Source organism: Trichomycterus rosablanca, chromosome 5 (genome assembly GCF_030014385.1).
Source record: "Trichomycterus rosablanca isolate fTriRos1 chromosome 5, fTriRos1.hap1, whole genome shotgun sequence".
NCBI lineage: Eukaryota > Metazoa > Chordata > Actinopteri > Siluriformes > Trichomycteridae > Trichomycterus > Trichomycterus rosablanca.
In genome coordinates this window covers 12,026,376-12,048,040 of record NC_085992.1, presented here as the reverse complement: position 1 = coordinate 12,048,040, position 21,665 = coordinate 12,026,376, and the positions used below count along the sequence as shown (strand labels likewise).

At 40.0% G+C, this 21,665-nt stretch overlaps 2 protein-coding genes and 2 long non-coding RNA genes across 4 annotated transcripts; 3 read left to right on the top strand and 1 right to left on the bottom strand.

The window, feature by feature from the left end:
- The first annotated feature begins 91 nt into the window (after positions 1-91).
- Positions 92-8,905, top strand: LOC134314329 (nucleolar and spindle-associated protein 1-like). The gene is made up of 12 exons (XM_062994905.1): positions 92-166; positions 4,279-4,335; positions 4,595-4,771; positions 4,963-5,140; positions 5,907-5,990; positions 6,142-6,254; positions 6,335-6,382; positions 6,636-6,784; positions 6,884-7,029; positions 7,405-7,512; positions 8,165-8,270; positions 8,727-8,905. The coding sequence occupies exons 1-12, from the start codon at positions 92-94 to the stop codon at positions 8,812-8,814; spliced, it is 1,329 nt and encodes a 442-aa protein (XP_062850975.1). The 3' UTR covers positions 8,815-8,905.
- A 132-nt stretch (positions 8,906-9,037) lies between these two features.
- On the bottom strand, positions 9,038-19,528 carry LOC134314328 (uncharacterized). Its single transcript, XR_010012368.1, has 3 exons — positions 19,411-19,528; positions 14,680-14,754; positions 9,038-9,309 (listed from the first exon to the last, which is right to left on the bottom strand). It is a non-coding gene; the product is annotated as an uncharacterized LOC134314328 (long non-coding RNA).
- On the top strand, positions 15,405-16,663 carry LOC134314327 (uncharacterized). The gene is made up of 4 exons (XR_010012367.1): positions 15,405-15,493; positions 16,084-16,152; positions 16,358-16,429; positions 16,558-16,663. It is a non-coding gene; the product is annotated as an uncharacterized LOC134314327 (long non-coding RNA).
- Positions 19,529-20,185: 657 nt separating the features above from the next.
- LOC134314727 (RNA polymerase-associated protein RTF1 homolog) lies at positions 20,186-21,450 on the top strand. Its single transcript, XM_062995421.1, has 4 exons — positions 20,186-20,197; positions 20,392-20,502; positions 20,983-21,133; positions 21,242-21,450. The coding sequence occupies exons 1-4, from the start codon at positions 20,186-20,188 to the stop codon at positions 21,448-21,450; spliced, it is 483 nt and encodes a 160-aa protein (XP_062851491.1).
- Positions 21,451-21,665: the final 215 nt, after the last annotated feature.

Genomic DNA, 21,665 nt, shown 5'->3' with positions numbered 1-21,665 from the left:
TGGCTGTGTAAACAAAACGGTGCGTTTCAACGTGACCCAAACGCGATTTAATTTAGGTTTTCTCAGTCTGTTTCTGCAATTCTGAGCTACTATGGATTTAGACTCGCTTAAATATGCAGATTTGCAAAAACTGGCCAAAAGCGTTGGTTTGAAAGCCAACATTAAGGTAAGTCAGTGAATTAGCGTAACGGTTTTTTGTTAGCAACCGGCTAACTGTGTGAATAAATGCTGCTTTTAAGTAGTTTTGTCTACTGTAGTTTCATATGTATATTGTAATAATTATTTACCATGTAAATAAATACATGAACACTATTCCGTAACTAGTTTTTGGATGTAGTGTTTAACATTGCGTTCTGATAGTCAGTGTTTTTATATATATATATATATATATATATATATATATATATATATATATATATATGTGTGTGTGTGTGTGTGTGTGTGTGTGTGTGTGTGTGTGTGTGTGTGTGTGTGTGTGTGTGTGTGTGTGTGTGTATATATGTGTATATATATATATATATGTATATATATATATATATGTATATATATATATATATATATATATATATATATATATATATACAGTGTATCACAAAAGTGAGTACACCCCTCACATTTCTGCAGATATTTAAGTATATCTTTTCATGGGACAACACTGACAAAATGACACTTTGACACAATGAAAAGTAGTCTGTGTGCAGCTTATATAACAGTGTAAATTTATTCTTCCCTCAAAATAACTCAGTATACAGCCATTAATGTCTAAACCACCGGCAACAAAAGTGAGTACACCCCTTAGTGAAAGTTCCTGAAGTGTCAATATTTTGTGTGGCCACCATTATTTCCCAGAACTGCCTTAACTCTCCTGGGCATGGAGTCTACCAGAGCTTCACAGGTTGCCACTGGAATGCTTTTCCACTCCTCCATGACGACATCACGGAGCTGGCGGATATTCTAGACTTTGCGCTCCTCCACCTTCCGCTTGAGGATGCCCCAAAGATGTTCTATTGGGTTTAGGTCTGGAGACATGCTTGGCCAGTCCATCACCTTTACCCTCAGCCTCTTCAATAAAGCAGTGGTCGTCTTAGAGGTGTGTTTGGGGTCATTATCATGCTGGAACACTGCCCTGCGACCCAGTTTCCGGAGGGAGGGGATCATGCTCTGCTTCAGTATTTCACAGTACATATTGGAGTTCATGTGTCCCTCAATGAAATGTAACTCCCCAACACCTGCTGCACTCATGCAGCCCCAGACCATGGCATTCCCACCACCATGCTTGACTGTAGGCATGACACACTTATCTTTGTACTCCTCACCTGATTGCCGCCACACATGCTTGAGACCATCTGAACCAAACAAATTAATCTTGGTCTCATCAGACCATAGGACATGGTTCCAGTAATCCATGTCCTTTGTTGACATGTCTTCAGCAAACTGTTTGCGGGCTTTCTTGTGTAGAGACTTCAGAAGAGGCTTCCTTCTGGGGTGACAGCCATGCAGACCAATTTGATGTAGTGTGCGGCGTATGGTCTGAGCACTGACAGGCTGACCCCCCACCTTTTCAATCTCTGCAGCAATGCTGACAGCACTCCTGCGCCTATCTTTCAAAGACAGCAGTTGGATGTGACGCTGAGCACGTGCACTCAGCTTCTTTGGACGACCAACGCGAGGTCTGTTCTGAGTGGACCCTGCTCTTTTAAAACGCTGGATGATCTTGGCCACTGTGCTGCAGCTCAGTTTCAGGGTGTTGGCAATCTTCTTGTAGCCTTGGCCATCTTCATGTAGCGCAACAATTCGTCTTTTAAGGTCCTCAGAGAGTTCTTTGCCATGAGGTGCCATGTTGGAACTTTCAGTGACCAGTATGAGAGAGTGTGAGAGCTGTACTACTAAATTGAACACACCTGCTCCCTATGCACACCTGAGACCTAGTAACACTAACGAGTCACATGACATTTTGGAGGGAAAATGACAAGCAGTGCTCAATTTGGACATTTAGGGGTGTAGTCTCTTAGGGGTGTACTCACTTTTGTTGCCGGTGGTTTAGACATTAATGGCTGTATATTGAGTTATTTTGAGGGAAGAATAAATTTACACTGTTATATAAGCTGCACACAGACTACTTTTCATTGTGTCAAAGTGTCATTTTGTCAGTGTTGTCCCATGAAAAGATATACTTAAATATCTGCAGAAATGTGAGGGGTGTACTCACTTTTGTGATACACTGTATATACAGTGAGTACACCCCTCACATTTCTGCAAATATTTCATTATATCTTTTCATGGGACAACACTATAGACATGAAACTTGGATATAACTTAGAGTAGTCAGTGTACAGCTTGTATAGCAGTGTAGATTTACTGTCTTCTGAAAATAACTCAACACACAGTCATTAATGTCTAAATGGCTGGCAACATAAGTCAGTACACCCCACAGTGAACATGTCCAAATTGTGCCCAAAGTGTCAATATTTTGTGTGACCACCATTATTATCCAGCACTGCCTTAACCCTCCTGGGCATGGAATTCACCAGAGCTGCACAGGTTGCTACTGGAATCCTCTTCCACTCCTCCATGATGACATCACGGAGCTGGTGGATGTTAGACACCTTGAACTCCTCCACCTTCCACTTGAAGATGCGCCACAGGCGCTCAATTGGGTTTAGTCCATCACCTTTACCTTCAGCTTCCTCAGCAAGGCAGTTGTCATCTTGGAGGTTGTGTTTGGGGTCGTTATCCTGTTGGAAAACTGCCATGAGGCCCAGTTTTCGAAGGGAGGGGATCATGCTCTGTTTCAGAATGTCACAGTACATGTTGGAATTCATGTTTCCCTCAATGAACCGCAGCTCCCCAGTGCCAGCAACACTCATGCCGCCCAAGACCATGATGCTACCACCACCATGCTTGACTGTAGGCAAGATACAGTTGTCTTGGTACTTCTCACCAGGGTGCCGCCACACATGCTGGACACCATCTGAGCCAAACAAGTTTATCTTGGTCTCGTCAGACCACAGGGCATTCCAGTAATCCATGTTCTTGGACTGCTTGTCTTCAGCAAACTGTTTGCGGGCTTTCTTGTGCGTCAGCTTCCTTCTGGGATGACGACCATGCAGACCGAGTTGATGCAGTGTGCGGCGTATGGTCTGAGCACTGACAGGCTGACCTCCCACGTCTTCAACCTCTGCAGCAATGCTGGCAGCACTCATGTGTCTATTTTTTAAAGCCAACCTCTGGATATGACGCCGAACACGTGGACTCAACTTCTTTGGTCGACCCTGGCGAAGCCTGTTCCGAGTGGAACCTGTCCTGGAAAACCGCTGTATGACCTTGGCCACCATGCTGTAGCTCAGTTTCAGGGTGTTAGCAATCTTCTTATAGCCCAGGCCATCTTTGTGGAGAGCAACAATTCTATTTCTCACATCCTCAGAGAGTTCTTTGCCATGAGGTGCCATGTTGAATATCCAGTGGCCAGTATGAGAGAATTGTACCCAAAACACCAAATTTAACAGCCCTGCTCCCCATTTACACCTGGGACCTTGACACCATGTGTATATACTGTATATATGTATATGTATGTATATACACACTCACTCGCACACTTACATTTTCTGCATTTAGTAGACGCTTTTACCCAAAGCGACTTACAATTACGAATGAACACATTTTTTGAGCAATTGAGGGTTAAGGGCCTTGCTCAGGGGCCCAAGTGGCAACCTGGTAGTGGTGGGGCTTAAACCAGCAACATTCAGATTACTAGTCCACACTTCCTTAACAACTGATCTACCATTGTCCACTATACAATAACACTTTACCATTGTGTTAGCCAGAGAACCTGTCATGTTTTTACACTCAGACTTGTGAGACGTTAACGGTGGAGGACAACAAGAAACTTGTTTTGCTTTAATCACAACACGTGTTTAATTGTTTTCCACAAAATAGAATAGAAGGTCCCACATGATGCTTTCTTGTGTGTAGCTTTGTAAGAGCTATTAAATGGGCTATTAAATAAAATAAACCAGTGATAGCTCAGTGGTTAAGGTACTGGACTAGTAAACAGAAGGTTGCCGGTTCAAGCCCCGCCACCACCACCAAGTTGCCACTGTTGGGCAGCTTTGGATAAAAGCGTCTGCTAAATGCTGAAAATGTAAATGTTGAATTTATGTAGCATCCTTGCTGATTCTCTGCATCACTGCAATATTTATTCTGTGCAAAAAACACTGATAAATCTTATGATTTAAATGAAGAATGTAAATTACATGTGTTTGCTCTATTTATTTTTAGGCTGATAAGTTGCTGAGAGCACTAAAGCAGCATTTTGAACAGGAAGGCTCTGAGAATGTAAGTAACCCTTATCTGCACGACACATGCCTCTTATTGCAGATCTCCTTCCAGTAAATAGGGTGGGAAGGAATTTAAATAAAACATTAAAAAGCATTGCTTCATATTTCTGCACAATGATCAGGCATTTAGCCTTGTAAATTGGACATGCTGTAGTCCAGGAGCACAAACATTACCTCTTTTTTTTTTTCTTTACCATTAGTAATTTGCAATAATACAAAAAACAACAAACAGTTACTAAGCTGTACCACATTCTTAGGGAAACAATGTCACCTCAGATGATGTGCAATGCACTGAGGAAGCGCCAGCCCAGCCCACACTACCAAGCAATGCACTGGTGACCATGCGGCGTGGAAAAAACAAAAACGGCAAGAGGAAGCTATCTGAAGATAAAGCCTCAGATCTTGATCCCAAACTGCAGGAGAGTGCAGTACAGGTGAGTCAGACAGTTTTTATTTGAATCCCCTGAGTAATTTTTGGATGCTAGTTTTTTGTACTGTCAGTGGATGTTGTATGCATATAACAAGTTGTTTGTCTGATGTGAGCTGTTGTAACAAAGACGTTTCCTGCAAAGGATCAATAAAGTATCTATCTAAGTACTGTGTAATCGTAAATGTTGATTTTCAGGATGATGAAAAGTCAGATGACGTGGAAGGTGAAGAAGGCAGGAGGAGCTCGAAGAGAAGGAAAGTGTCCTTGACCAAGGATACAGAGACTTCAGTTCCACCTGAGAAGCCTAAACAGAACCAGGCAGAGATTAAAGAATCAGCTACTAAAGAAGCGGTCACTGAAAAAAGAAACAAAGGTGGGTAGTTGGTTGAGACCCCCAGTGCACATATGGAACACAGGGCTCAGATGTTACACTTTTGAAGGGAGCACGCATAGAAATGCTCAGCAGCTTCAGTCCCTTCAGTTCATGACTGTATTTGATATTAATGACTTAAACTAATGAATTCTGTGTAACCAGTAATTACCTGTCCTGTCATGAATGTAACCAAACGGTGTAAAACTAGTCGTTAAAATCCTAATTAATAAATTCATTATTATAAAACGGATAGTTCCGGTCCTAAAATCTGATTGGCTGAGCCGTGTTCGAAGCCGTTGTAAAATCCCCGATAAACGCACACCTAGGACCACCTCACATCATTCCATATTAATACGCCACTGAATAGGAAAAGTTAATGTTATTTTCGCCCTCATGTTGCCTAGCAACACTGTTAATCGAACTATTTTGCGTCGCGGAAGAATGCTTTATTGTAAGTTTATACACAATAAATACATTTATGAATTAAACATTGTTGTATTTATTATATTTTATGTTGACCGCCGTTTTATAAAAGCAATAAGCCACTCGAGACCGTACGTTACTGTTATGATTTTAGCACGGGGAAAGAAGTTTTAGGCACTCCGCTTCGCGTCGTGCCAAAAACGTCATCCCGTGCTAAAATCACAGTAACGTACGGCCTCTCGTGGCTTATTGCTTTAACAATATGATTTTGACAATGGACAACTTATATATATATATATATATATATATATATATATATATATATATATATATATTTGTACAGATTCAGCTAAGAAGAGTGTTGGTAAGATCCCACGTCATGAAGGTCTGATGAAGAAGAAGGCAGCACTGAGACCCACAACTCCAAGTAAGTACTTTATTTACACCTGTTTAACATAATTATGTTTGGTTTCTGTGACCCAGTGGTCATTTATGCTCTGCTTGTATACTTCTTTATGACAGGCAGATGTTCCAGGTGTTGAATGTTTTTAATATAGTTTTTTTACCACCTTCTCTAGACTTTAAGAAGCTTCATGAGGCACATTTTAACAAGATGGAGTCCATTGATTCCTACGTGCAGAGAAAAAACAAGCAGATGGAAGTGCTCAGGAACTCTGTTAAAGAACTTAAGGTACATGCTAATAACTAGATCGTTGATCTTACAGGTTCATCACTTCAAACAGCTGGTACTCACTCTGTCTCTCATTTCAGGCTCAGACTGAAAACCCATCGAAGCCGGCCGAGACCAAGACCCAAGCTGTAAGTACATTCTTTATACAGACTATTTTTAAAGCAGGTCAATTTGGAAAAAAACTTGTTTTAAATATATGCTCAGACCTCAACACCACATGCAAGACCATTAAAGTAAGTTCTTGACTTTACTTCTCCACATAATTATAAAACATCTGATATAAATATGGACATTGATACCCAAACACCATGCCATACACATACAATACTATTACCCCTCCTCTTGGGTGAAGTATCATTGACCTACTCTGTGTGTTAGCAGAAGCCGTCAGCCAAGCGTCCAGCACTCTTCAGTCCAGGAGTGTCGGCGAGAAAACCAGACAAATGCAGAGTCACCCCTGCCAGCAAGTCTGCACTGAAGTCCGCACCCTTCAAGCATACTATCCTCTCAACCAACAAAGTCAACGTCAGGTACTACAGCAGGACAGGATCCTCTGGTCTTGGCACCACAGTGTTTTTGTGGTAATATTGGTGTGAATAATGAGCTCATGTGTGTGATGATTCTTTTAGGTTTTCGCAGGGGACTCAGGATAACGAGCACAAACGTTCTCTGTTGAAGACTCCAGCTCGAATGTCCGCTGCGCTTCCTCTCACTCCCACTTCGGGCAGAAAAAGTGATGTGCGCACCAACCCCGTTAACAAAACGCCTGGTACAGGTACATTATGTTTTTAATAGCTTTAATTTGGATTTTGAATGTGCATTTGGGTAGGAATTTGTCATCACTAATGGTGGACTCCAAAACTTAAGCCCACAAGAGCATTTTTTTCTTAACATGCCAATAACGTGCTTTATTGTTGGTTGTATTCATTGATTATTTCAAAAAAAATATCAGTTTATTGGCAGAAGCTTTTCAATGCATTTTTAAGCAGTGTGGACTGTGCCTTTTTTATTTAGACTTGAATATGACACTTATCTTTTTTTGGTAGCTTTGTCAGCGTATTCAGTCTAATGCTGTAGCCTAACTAACTCCTAAATGCATTTGTATTAGCTTAAACAATATGTGCTTTTTGTTTGTGCACATCACCTACAGGAATCAATCCATTCATCTTTAGTGGTTCTGATACCCCAGGGACCAACAAGAAAATGTTTGATTTAAAAGCGAGTCTCTCTCGTCCACTCACTTACAAACCACATAAGGGTAAGTAAGAATCAAATCTATTTTCTGAAGCTGTTATTTAGGTGTATTATTTTTTCTTTTCATTTTCAACTGCTTTATCCTGGTCAGGGTCACAGCGGGCCTGGTTCCACTAGGAAATGCTGGACACAAGGAAGTAATACACTGAACATGGCATTAATCCATCACATGGCTTCAATCACCTCCCCAACCTCAGACATAGCCAATCATGTCTGTGTAGACTCCTGACCAGCCAACAGCACCACTAGTATTCAAACCCAGATCTGAGCAGTAGTGGGCCAGCATAATAGACCTTTGTGCTACCCAAATGACTTTTATTTGAGATATTAGATATAACCATATTGCTAGAAGCAGGATTTAACTTTGTGTTATTGTTAGCAATCTTTAGCTATTTGTCCAGTGGCTCTTTCTTCCACCTTGCTGCTTATCTTTGTCCAAAAAAGCTTTCTGTCCCGATATCCTTTTAAGTTTACCCAAATCACATCCACAAAGGTTATCTATAACGGACATAAACGTTTAGAATAGCAGTGTTCTGAATGGACCTGCTTTTTATATCACTATTAAACAGTGACATTTAGTGGCACCCAGATGTAATCATCCAACTAATGTTGAAGCTATAGCTGATCTTATTTTACTTCACTGCTTAATTCACTAGGTAAGCTGAAGCCTTTTGGAGCAACGCAGGAAAATGCAGCACCCGAGAAAACGCAAATGGTTCCATCTCATCAGAATAACTATAAACAGCACCAAGTGCAGACAAGGTGAGACACTGATGATGCTGTTATGTCCTAACCTGAATACATAATCTTAGGAGTTTTTTTTTTTTTTCTCAATATGATCATCATAAAAGAAGTTTTATTCATATGGTTACCTAAATCTAAACACTATTACATTTATTTCCAAAAAAAACCTTTATAGATAAAAGAAAACCATTTGGAATTAAATGAATGCGTACATTTATTTATTTTGACCTAAATACTATTCTTTAGATTTCTGACTTGCTAATGTTTAGACTTGTTTTTTGTAAAAGCGTCCAGGTTTAGTTTCTTGGCTGATTCTCCACTAATGTGTCCCAATACTTTTGCTTCATTCATGTTTCCTTTTCCAACATGTACTGTATGTAGAAAAACACCAACTTCACTGTAGGTTTGGTATTCCTGGTAAATGTAAATACTGGGACATTACACTGCATGTTAAAATTATTTTCCTTTTTAAAGAGAGGAGCGGCGTGTCAAGCACACAGAGGGCAGAAAACAGAAGAAAGAGAAGATGCTTGGTGCCAGACGTGGACTGGTCATTGCTTGATGAACTCTTTTTTTTTTTTTCTTTTTGTGTATTTTAATGACTGTAGCTTCTTGCACCTTTTTAGTTTGTTTGTCTGCTGTCTGTGTTATTACTGCTTTTTTTTTTTTTTTTTTTTTTTTTTTTTTTTTTTTTTTTTTTTTTTTGCCCTGTTAAAAAAAAAAAAAAAAAAAAATATTGTTTTTTTAACCATTATTTTGTAAATACATCAGTCTGTATGAAAATGTTGTTCAGGGGGTAAGAACGATGAAGTTGCATTTATTTGCTATTAAACAAAAGTGTTTTTGTACATCTGTGTTCTTGTTTTTATGATGCCATTTTCAGTCCGTAACAGGTCCGATTTCAGCACCGACACCATTACACCTCTGGGTTTCTTTTGTACAGTTCATAAGCAAATTCTTCTGTGTGAGCGTGATCGCTACACAAAGCAATAAAATCAATCTCCAACTGGAACGGTCCGTCTGCTTTATCTCCCAATGTGAAGCTGATGGTGTTCACCTGGAAATCAGAACACAGAGGGTCATATTGTGCTTTTTTTTTTTTTTTTTAAGGAAATTCAAAGCTTTAAAAATGCCATTCCCCTGCCCAAAAACACAGAAATCTTTTATGAGTGAAGCTAAAGACAACTGAACCGCCTAGCAAAAATCATTGTCTTAGCACTAACTACAACATGGGTAACTTATCAGTGCGAAATGTGCAGACACTATGACCTACTTGGTCTGTTATTTTGATACTACACAGTGTTCCCTAATATTAAAAATAGCAAAACATGATGAAACATCTTGTGTTTCTTTATCAAGGTAGAAATAAAATTGCTGTTATAGTTCCAGACTTTCCTACATTTACATGTACACACTGGGTCATGAGAAGCTTAACTACCTTTAGCTTGTTGCTAACAGAAATACCAAAAATACAATATGAATGCTAAGTTAATGTTTTACTGAGGTTATTTATTTAATATTATAATACTGACCTACTTTTTTTTTTTTAATAAGTCATATGCCAAATGAACCGACTGTTCTCAGTTGTCCATAAATGAAGTAAATCAGCAGCCTATTTTTGGTAAAATTTAAGATCATGAGCATATGAACTTCTGGTTCGCAGACCTGATTTGGTACAGCTTTTTTTTTTTTTTTTGCTTTTTTTTTTACATTAGATGCACTTTCTAATGTACGGAGCCCCTTAGGGGTCACTAAGGAAAAAAATATATATGAAGAGCGTAATCCGGACCCTCGGTTTAGTAATCCGTACCCTCGGTTTAGTAAACCGTACCCTCGGTTTAGTAATCCGTACCCTCGGTTTAGTAATCCGTACCCTCGGTTTAGTAATCCGTACCCTCGGTTTAGTAAACCGTACCCTCGGTTTAGTAATCCGTACCCTCGGTTTAGTAATCCGTACCCTCGCTTTAGTAATCCGTACCCTCGGTTTAGTAATCCGTACCCTCGGTTTAGTAATCCGTACCCTCGCTTTAGTAATCCGTACCCTCGGTTTAGTAATCCGTACCCTCGGTTTAGTAATCCGTACCCTCGGTTTAGTAATCCGTACCCTCGGTTTAGTAAACCGTACCCTCGGTTTAGTAATCCGTACCCTCGGTTTAGTAATCCGTACCCTCGCTTTAGTAATCCGTACCCTCGGTTTAGTAATCCGTACCCTCGGTTTAGTAATCCGTACCCTCGCTTTAGTAATCCGTACCCTCGGTTTAGTAATCCGTACCCTCGGTTTAGTAAACCGTACCCTCGGTTTAGTAATCCGTACCCTCGGTTTAGTAATCCGTACCCTCGGTTTAGTAAACCGTACCCTCGGTTTAGTAAACCGTACCCTCGCTTTAGTAATCCGTACCCTCGGTTTAGTAATCCGTACCCTCGGTTTAGTAATCCGTACCCTCGCTTTAGTAATCCGTACCCTCGGTTTAGTAATCCGTACCCTCGGTTTAGTAATCCGTACCCTCGGTTTAGTAAACCGTACCCTCGGTTTAGTAAACCGTACCCTCGGTTTAGTAATCCGTACCCTCGGTTTAGTAAACCGTACGCACGGATTGTCTGAGCTACAAGTTTTACTGTGCGCCCACACCCCGTTTTACGGTAATACAGTTGCGAAGCATTGAAGAGAATAAAGCATCTTTTTACAGCTGGGGTGATGGGATAGCAAACTTATTAAAAAGTCAAATCAAAATCTTATCAAATGCCACCCCACAATCATAAATAACACGAGTACTTAGCTTGTGATTTGAGAGTGTTTTACCTTAGGAATTTTGAATAATAGGATTGCAAACCAACGTAAAGTGAAATGTACAGTATAAATGTCTGAGACTCATAAAGTCAGTAAGTAGAAGTAGGAGTATTCTTTAAGAGTCTGATGGGGTGATTTGATAATAATTTGATTTGCTTATTTTAGACCTTTCAAATTGGTCTGTAACAATTCCACTTGTTTTAATGGAATTTAAAAATTTTACATTTGCATAATTTTACCATGGTATGTCTTTTGTTGCCTATATATATATATATATATATATATATATATATATAGTTGCGAAGCATTGAAGAGGATAAAGCATCTTTTTTACTATATATTAGATATAACACACACACACACACACATATACAGTGTATCACAAAAGTGAGTACACCCCTCACATTTCTGCAAATATTTCATTATATCTTTTCATGGGACAACACTATAGACATGAAACTTGGATATAACTTAGAGTAGTCAGTGTACAACTTGTATAGCAGTGTAGATTTACTGTCTTCTGAAAATAACTCAACACACAGCCATTAATGTCTAAATAGCTGGCAACATAAGTGAGTACACCCCACAGTGAACATGTCCAAATTGTGCCCAAATGTGTCGTTGTCCCTCCCTGGTGTCATGTGTCAAGGTCCCAGGTGTAAATGGGGAGCAGGGCTGTTAAATTTGGTATTTTGGGTACAATTCTCTCATACTGGCCACTGGATATTCAACATGGCACCTCATGGCAAAGAACTTTCTGAGGATGTGAGAAATAGAATTGTTGCTCTCCACAAAGATGGCCTGGGCTATAAGAAGATTGCTAACACCCTGAAACTGAGCTACAGCATGGTGGCCAAGGTCATACAGCGGTTTTCCAGGACAGGTTCCACTCGGAACAGGCTTCGCCAGGGTCGACCAAAGAAGTTGAGTCCACGTGTTTGACGTCATATCCAGAGGTTGGCTTTAAAAAATAGACACATGAGTGCTGCCAGCATTGCTGCAGAGGTTGAAGACGTGGGAGGTCAGCCTGTCAGTGCTCAGACCATACGCCGCACACTGCATCAACTCGGTCTGCATGGTCGTCATCCCAGAAGGAAGCTGACGCACAAGAAAGCCAGCAAACAGTTTGCTGAAGACAAGCAGTCCAAGAACATGGATTACGGGAATGCCCTGTGGTCTGACGAGACCAAGATAAACTTGTTTGGCTCAGATGGTGTCTAGCATGTGTGGCGGCGCCCTGGTGAGAAGTACCAAGACAACTGTATCTTGCCTACAGTCAAGCATGGTGGTGGTAGCATCATGGTCTTGGGCTGCATGAGTGTTGCTGGCACTGGGGAGCTGCAGTTCACTGAGGGAAACATGAATTCCAACATGTACTGTTACATTCTGAAACAGAGCATGATCCCCTCCCTTCGAAAACTGGGCCTCATGGCAGTTTTCCAACAGGATAACGACCCCAAACACAACCTCCAAGATGACAACTGCCTTGCTGAGGAAGCTGAAAGTAAAGGTGATGGACTAAACCCAATTGAGCACCTGTGGCGCATCCTCAAGTGGAAGGTGGAGGAGTTCCAGGTGTCTAACATCCACCAGCTCCGTGATGTCATCATGGAGGAGTGGAAGAGGATTCCAGTAGCAACCTGTGCAGCTCTGGTGAATTCCATGCCCAGGAGGGTTAAGGCAGTGCTGGATAATAATGGTGGTCACACAAAATATTGACACTTTGGGCACAATTTGGACATGTTCACTGTGGGGTGTACTCACTTATGTTGCCAGCTATTTAGACATTAATGGCTGTGTGTTGAGTTATTTTCAGAAGACAGTAAATCTACACTGCTATACAAGTTGTACACTGACTACTCTAAGTTATATCCAAGTTTCATGTCTATAGTGTTGTCCCATGAAAAGATATAATAAAATATTTGCAGAAATGTGAGGGGTGTACTCACTTTTGTGATACACTGTATATATATAAATATATATATATATGGGTGGGTGTGTGTGTGTTATTATATCTAATATATGAGTCATTCTATAATTTGGGGTACATTCCATGTCCAGTGATAATAATTATATTTATTCTAACAATTTTCTTTAAAAATGTCATATTTTACCTATTAATGGAAAACATGTTGTGCATAAAAACATTATGTGCATCCTATGCTTCATTTAGCTTGAAATTTGTCATGGTGTTCCTAAATGAACAGTTTTTGCTGTGTCTGTTTTTTAAGTTGAGGGTGCCTTGGTTTCAAAATAATGAATAAAATTATTAAGGGCATCAACATCTTTTTTTTTATTTATTTCAATAGTTTAAATACTAAAGAAAAATTATATTTTATATTTTAAATATCTCTTTTAAATAATTTAAATATATTTATTTATTATTGTCCGCAAAAGTTCTGTCAACTATGTTACTAACAGAACTCCACTCAGCAACTCAAAAATGGTTTGTTCTAAAACTATGTGACCAGCATTACATGATATCATTTTTCTCTGTGGAGGGCATATTGAACAAACTGTGGTGAATGTTCTCTTATTTTTTTAAATATTTTATCTATAATAGAACAGTCAATGAGCATATTAATTGACCGTCAACTATGTTACATACATTGTTATGGTTACAATTTTTTTAATAATTTTAATTCAAATGTATGTTCAAATTAGACATTATTCTGTTCAAGAAATGACATGTGGTCAGCCAGGCAAGGTCTACCACTGAAGTTATGGGTCAAAATAGGGAAATTGTCAACTATGTTACCTGTCAACTAAGTTACCTAGTAGTCTACATCTACTGTCCCTTTTAAATAAAATAAAAAATAATTATGTTTAAGCTTTGCAACTAGTGGATATGTTACACTAAAGGAATATATTAATTTGAACCACTGATTGTTCTATTGAGAGAGAACAATTTTTTTGTACTTTTTTGGAGATGTGAAATGTACCCCAAATTATAGAATGACCCATATAGTATATTAAGCTGCAAAAAGATGCTTTATCCTCTTCAATGTTTCGCAACTGTATTACCATAAAACGGGTTTTAGGCGTGCAGTAAAACTTGTAGCGCAGTTAGCGCGAGTACAGTTTACAAATCCGAGGGTACGGATTACTAAACCGAGGGTACGGATTACTAAACCGAGGGTACGGATTACTAAACTGAGGGTACGGATTACTAAACTGAGGGTACGGATTACTAAACTGAGGGTACGGATTACTAAACCGAGGGTACGGATTACTAAACTGAGGGTACGGATTACTAAACTGAGGGTACGGATTACTAAACCGAGGGTACGGATTACTAAACCGAGGGTACGGATTACTAAACTGAGGGTACGGATTACTAAACTGAGGGTACGGATTACTAAACCGAGGGTACGGATTACTAAACTGAGGGTACGGATTACGCTCTTCATATATATTTTTTTCCTTAGTGACCCCTAAGGGGCTCCGTACCTAAGGGGCTCCGTAGCTCCGTACTAATGCAACCCTCCTTATTTAATTATTATCACATCTGAAATTCAAACCCTAGATGTCAGCAGTAGCATGCCAGCATACTTTACTGCTGCATCACCCAAGCACCTACAGTAGGTATCAAAGTAAAGATACTAGTATCTCTCTTTTTTAAAATCTGTAATATCAGACCTTGTCCAGCCAGAGGGGGTGCTGATCATCTTGAACTCTTCCCCGACTTGACAGGAAAAATTTTGAAAATGGAATCTGCAAGAGAAAAATAAACAGCATTATAAAACAAGAAACCAGTAAATAAATAGAAGTCACATGATGAACAACTTTGAGCAAAATACAACATATTTAAAACATTTAAATCTTATTATTTAGATTATTTTTGCCATTTAAACATTAAAAGGCGTCTCAAAATCCTTTCGGTTTCCCAGCTAGCAAGATAGATCTGGGCCGATTCCGGCTCCGGTTCGGCAGTGTCGGCTGTCTGTCGGCTCGGCACCCCACATCTGGCCCGATTATGGCTGCATGTCGGCACTGTCGGCTGACTGAGACTCGGCTACATTGCGGCACCCCACATCTGGCCCGATTATGGCTGCATGTCGGCACTGTCGGCTGACTGAGACTCGGCTACATTGCGGCACCCCACATCTGCCACGAATATGGTTGCATGTCGGCTGACTGAGACTCAAAGCAAATTTTTTTATCCAATATAATAGTTGTATATGTATGTGTAAAATTATTTTACAGATAAGCTTGTGTGAATTGAACCAGATGTACATACTCTAAGCCATGATAACTGTTTATAACAATGAGAACTGGCAAGTGATTTTTAACTATTACCTTAATGTTAATACATGGGTGGTGTCAGATAGAATCAGTTCACTACTTCAATACGAAAGGTTCCCTGAACGCATGCGCGAGGAGGCTCGCGCGTTTAGTTCAGTTTAAATAAGAAAACCGTTATTTTTTACACTTATTCACTGAGGATTTCAAGGTAACGTTAACTGTTCCTCTTTAGGACTAAAGACTTACTAAAACATTATATTAAAAATACTGATATACTGTAGTAACAGAACAATATATATAATCAAATAATTTCGTATTTTTGATGATTAATAAATATATTATAGCTATGTTTTAACGTTAGCCAAAATGCTAGCTTGGCAGGTACGGTAAATTAACTATCTAGCCAGCTATACATCAATATGGCAGCAAAAGGCTATCAAACTTAATTTAAAACATGCATCTAAAGGAAACTTATATTATGAATACGATATAAACCATCAAACAATATAGCCAAGTTATATTACCTATATGTTACCTATACCTACAGCTGTATGGAGCTGGTGGTCCATCTTTTTTGAGTAAGGGTCGTGATGTATATAAAAGGTTGGTTACATTAGTTCCCTCTTCCTGGCAGTTGACAATATTATAAAAACTTTTAGTCATTGGCTGGCATAAATAACCCAGGAAACATGTTTACAAAGACAAAGCACATTATCATGCCTAAAGCACATATTTACAAGTCTTTATACATTTCTTTGATTTAATGATTTAACTAATTAAGTGTTTATATTTCTGCAGTGACTTTTTGTGCACCCCTGAGTCCAGCTCACTCAGCCACCTTGTGTTATTTGTCCTACACTGATCTTGGTAAGATGTTTACAAAAGCTGCTTTTATCAACATACAGTTTGAAAGACATGTTTTAGGATCGATTAGGGATAATGTATGCAAGCACTGTACATAACACTGTAAAATATTATAATCAAAAAGCACATTATCATGTCTAAAGCACATATTTCCAAGTTTGCGCTTATGTTCTTCAGCCTACTAAAGGCACTGTTTCTTCTGCTCTAGCACTGTTCTGGAAACTGCTGTTCGTGATGCCACTCCTGCTGCCTGAGTGAATCAATAAACCATTTTAACCAGGTAAACATATTTAAACTACAGTTACTTTTTTTCTTATTCAACATTTCTTTTCCACCATTAAGTGGAACTGAAAAAATTGAATAAGATCCACATTGATCTGTGAAAAATAGTTTTTGTTTTCATTTCAGAATTACAGACCAGTGTCAGGAGGCAGGAGATCAGCAGTCAATTATGGCAGGACAAAACATTTTTATAATAAATAAAAATACTTGAAATAAAATATTGAAAAATGTGTTTTGGTGTACATTTGTTTTTTTCTGTTACTGTTTTAATTGTACTCTATTATTATTATTACTTATAATTATAATAAAGTATATATATATATATATATTTTACAGAGTATTTTCATAGCAATAAGAGGCAAGAACAGTTGTAGTAGTCCCAGTGACCATTAAATGTTACATATGGCTGGGGAAAGCCTTTTGAAAATCTACTGCAGGCCAGAACTGGGCCATATTTGGCCCGATAATGGCTGTTCTGGCTAGCAGGTGGTTAAGTGCTGGTATATTGCTGGCAGTCATGGCTGGGATCCGGGCAGCCGTATACGGGCCACAATCTAACCGTCATTCATTTTGACACCGGGCCAGATCCGGCTGCCGGATGTGGGCCGACACAAAAAGTTCCGGCATGCCGGATATGGCCCAGAACTGGGCCATACATTTTTTGCTAGCTGGGTTGCGATCTTTTGAAAAAGGTGATAACATTTAACACCTGATGTACTACTGTATATACTGACTGTTTGCTAAAGTGAATAATCAGAGTGTCTCTTTAATTCAGTATTGTGACGCACCTATACATTTTTATTTCATTTTGATGTTTTACTATTTTCTTATCCTGGTCAGGGTCCCGATGGGTTCAGTTTTCCTTTGGATCACCGGATGCAACTAACACATCCCAGATAGGATGCCAGTCTATTATGGGACCTCAGCCATACACCGCCTCCCCCAAACATCAATCATGTCTGTATGCAAAAGCCTGCTGGTGATTCAAACCCTGGATCTGATTTGTAGTGGGCTACTGTAAATTACAATACAAATCTATTGTAATGTGCATTTGGGACAGGATATTGGACATCTGATTTAAAGCTGCAAAGTCTGTCACAAGAAACAGCCCATCTTATTGGACGTTGGGGGTCAGAACATGGGGCAGTCATGATATGGCAATCCTGTAGCAGTTGAGTCTCTTGCTCAGAAACCGAACCCACAGTCCTAACAAATAAGACACAACTGTCCACTAAATCTTAAGCATACTTATACAGTGTATCACAAAAGTGAGTACACCCCTCACATTTCTGCAAATATTTCATAATATCTTTTCATGGGACAACACTATAGACATGAAACTTGGATATAACTTAGAGTAGTCAGTGTACAGCTTGTATAGCAGTGTAGATTTACTGTCTTCTGAAAATAACTCAACACACAGCCATTAATGTCTAAATGGCTGGCAACATAAGTGAGTACACCCCACAGTGAACATGTCCAAATTGTGCCCAAAGTGTCAATATTTTGTGTGACCACCATTATTATCCAGCACTGCCTTAACCCTCCTGGGCATGGAATTCACCAGAGCTGCACAGGTTGCTACTGGAATCCTCTTCCACTCCTCCATGATGACATCACGGAGCTGGTGGATGTTAGACACCTTGAACTCCTCCACCTTCCACTTGAGGATGCGCTACAGGTGCTCAATTGGGTTTAGTCCATCACCTTTACCTTCAGCTTCCTCAGCAAGGCAGCTGTCATCTTGGAGGTTGTGTTTGGGGTCGTTATCCTGTTGGAAAACTGCCATGAGGCCCAGTTTTCGAAGGGAGGGGATCATGCTCTGTTTCAGAATGTCACAGTACATGTTGGAATTCATGTTTCCCTCAATGAACTGCAGCTCCCCAGTGCCAGCAACACTCATGCAGCCCAAGACCATGATGCTACCACCACCATGCTTGACTGTAGGCAAGATACAGTTGTCTTGGTACTTCTCACCACGGCGCCGCCACACATGCTGGACACCATCTGAGCCAAACAAGTTTATCTTGGTCTCGTCAGACCACAGGGCATTCCAGTAATCCATGTTCTTGGACTGCTTGTCTTCAGCAAACTGTTTGCGGGCTTTCTTGTGCGTCAGCTTCCTTCTGGGATGACGACCATGCAGACCGAGTTGATGCAGTGTGCGGCGTATGGTCTGAGCACTGACAGGCTGACCTCCCACGTCTTCAACCTCTGCAGCAGTGCTGGCAGCACTCATGTGTCTATTTTTTAAAGCCAACCTCTGGATATGACGCCGAACACGTGGACTCAACTTCTTTGGTCGACCCTGGCGAAGCCTGTTCCGAGTGGAACCTGTCCTGGAAAACCGCTGTATGACCTTGGCCACCATGCTGTAGCTCAGTTTCAGGGTGTTAGCAATCTTCTTATAGCCCAGGCCATCTTTGTGGAGAGCAACAATTCTATTTCTCACATCCTCAGAGAGTTCTTTGCCATGAGGTGCCATGTTGAATATTCAGTGGCCAGTATGAGAGAATAGTACCCAAAACACCAAATTTAACAGCCCTGCTCCCCATTTACTCCTGGGACCTTGACACATGACACCAGGGAGGGACAACGACATATTTGGGCACAATTTGGACATGTTCACTGTGGGGTGTACTCACTTATGTTGCCAGCTATTTAGACATTAATGGCTGTGTGTTGAGTTATTTTCAGAAGACAGTAAATCTACACTGCTATACAAGCTGTACACTGACTACTCTAAGTTATATCCAAGTTTCATGTCTATAGTGTTGTCCCATGAAAAGATATAATGAAATATTTGCAGAAATGTGAGGGGTGTACTCACTTTTGTGATACACTGTACATACTTAGTTAAGATTGAACTGAAGCATGCCATTACTGCAGAGTGATACTGTATGCACGCTTAGGATTACCATTGTATTTTCAAGCAACACAGTAATTATGTCATGAAATTGGTAAGACTGAACATTTTACCTTGACATCCTGCCAGTATGGACCACCTCGTGTGTGTATAAAAAGTAGCTGTACATGTCGTCTCTCTGGTGCGAAAAGTAGGTTTCTGCTGAGATGTTCACCATCCAAGGCCTGCCATCTCCACGGATACGCAAATACAACGAGTTAAAGCTCTACCACTGGTTTCAAAAAATGCAGGAGTCTCTAAGTTTGTAAATTCGCAATGGTCAGTGAATTATTATTTTGATTGCAATTTTAAGCCTACCTGATTGAAATTAAGTAATTAGATACTTATGCATCAGTATTTATCATACAATTACACTATGGCCAATAATATATTTTTGGCAGTTCTGCTGACATTGGTTGCAAGGCAATATGAAACCAAGTAGTAATTCTTGAAACTGAGGGCAGACCTTGATTACCTTTTTCTAACTTACCTTTTTATTAACTAACTTTCTATAACAGTTTTATTGCTTCTAGAGGTTTCCATGCCATGTTGACAGTCACTGATCACTGACAGGCTTAATACTTAATACTTAATACTTTAGCAAAGTATTTAAAGTCCTACCTATTATGGCAGCAAAGTTTACATGATGCCCTTCCCTGCTAGAGCAGTAGTTGCCATTGTTTATTGTTGAGAAACATCCATTTTTTAGCTAATTTGACTGAAGACTGCATTTGTGCTGTGCCTGCTTTTTGTTTATTCACTTATTGCTCAGTCAGTTACTAATAGTTGTATACAAGCAATCATTTAAAATAAATCATATGCTTCCAACTTTGTGGCAACAGTTTTACTATGACTGTGCCTGTTTGCACAAATCACCACCATAATGGCATGGTTTGATTGGTTTGATGTGGATCAACTCTAGTGACCTTCACAGAACCCTGACCCTAACCACAATAAAAACAATGGGGATAAATTAAGTTGTTAATTGTGAGCCAGGCCATCTTGAATGATGGAGGAAGAGGCACTTACTGTATGGTTTTTTTTTTTTTTTCTAGGAACTGCTGACTCTAGCTAGGAGAAAACGAGTGGACTCAGAAGAACCAGAGGAGCCTGTCAGTAAACCTGCAGCATCTACAGACTCGGAGACCTCTGACAGTGATGATGAGGTACATTGTCTTGATTGTGGATGGACCACTTTCAGCACTGCCCTGACACTAACATGGTAGTGACATGGTAGTGTATGTTGTACTGGTAGAAGTGCGTGAGGTGCAGTTTTGTTGTCGGGATTTTTAAACACCCCAGTGTTAATCCTGAGAGAAGAATAATGCTAACCAAAACTACAAACATTGTGCAAGAAAAAAAGAAAAGAGTCTCCAGCTGGTGCTGAAAGAGTATGTGTTCCTAAAAGTGCCTGGTAGGTTAAACAGTATTTATCCCAATAACACTGCTGCACATGCTACACTCATTCAAGTACAACACACTACTGTTTCATTACTGTGTTAGTGTCATTGCAATGCTCAGAAGGGGTTCTGTGGCGGTATAGGGGTGACAAAGTGTACCAACAGTCACAGTCAGTAATTGTATATGCACAAAGTTCATTTATTTTAGGCTGAGGCAGTTAATGCTTGGATTTTTTTGGTGTATAGTGTACTGTCGGAGGCACCAAAGCCAAGAAGAAGGTGAAAGCTGGTAAAGGTGCAGAAAAGAAAAACCTCACAAAGAAGAAAGTGAACAAGGCTGCTTCTTCAGGTAGCTCAGATGGAGACAGCTCAGCTGAAAGCTCTGCTCCAGAAGAGGGTAAGAGAAAATGCCTGATGCTTGTCGCATATGTTTACTTTTGTTAACAATATTTGAAGCTGGTTTTTTTTACACTTCTAGCCTAAGCTTAACCACTTTATCGCACAGGCGAGGTGTCCGACTCTGAGAGCAACAGCTCCTCCTCCAGCTCGGATTCGGATTTGTCCTCGGAGGACGAAGAATTCAAAGATGGTTACGGAGATGATCTGATGGGAGACGAGGAGGACAGGGCACGTTTAGAGCAGATGACGGAGAAAGAAAGAGAACAGGAGCTGTTTAACCGTATTGAGAAAAGAGAGGTGCTCAAGCGCAGGTGAGAAAGTGGTGGGACGTTAATAACCAATGTTGCTTTAGCAGTGTGCCAAAACATTGTGCAACTGAATTATGAGCTCAAGCATGAAGAACAGTTAACCAAAAATTATTTCTAAAATCTATTTTGGGTATTCAAATGAGGTGGGACAATCAGCAGGAACCCTTTTTGTACATATTTAGGTTGTTTTTGCAAAACCAGGTGTTGCAGGGAGTGGTTGGG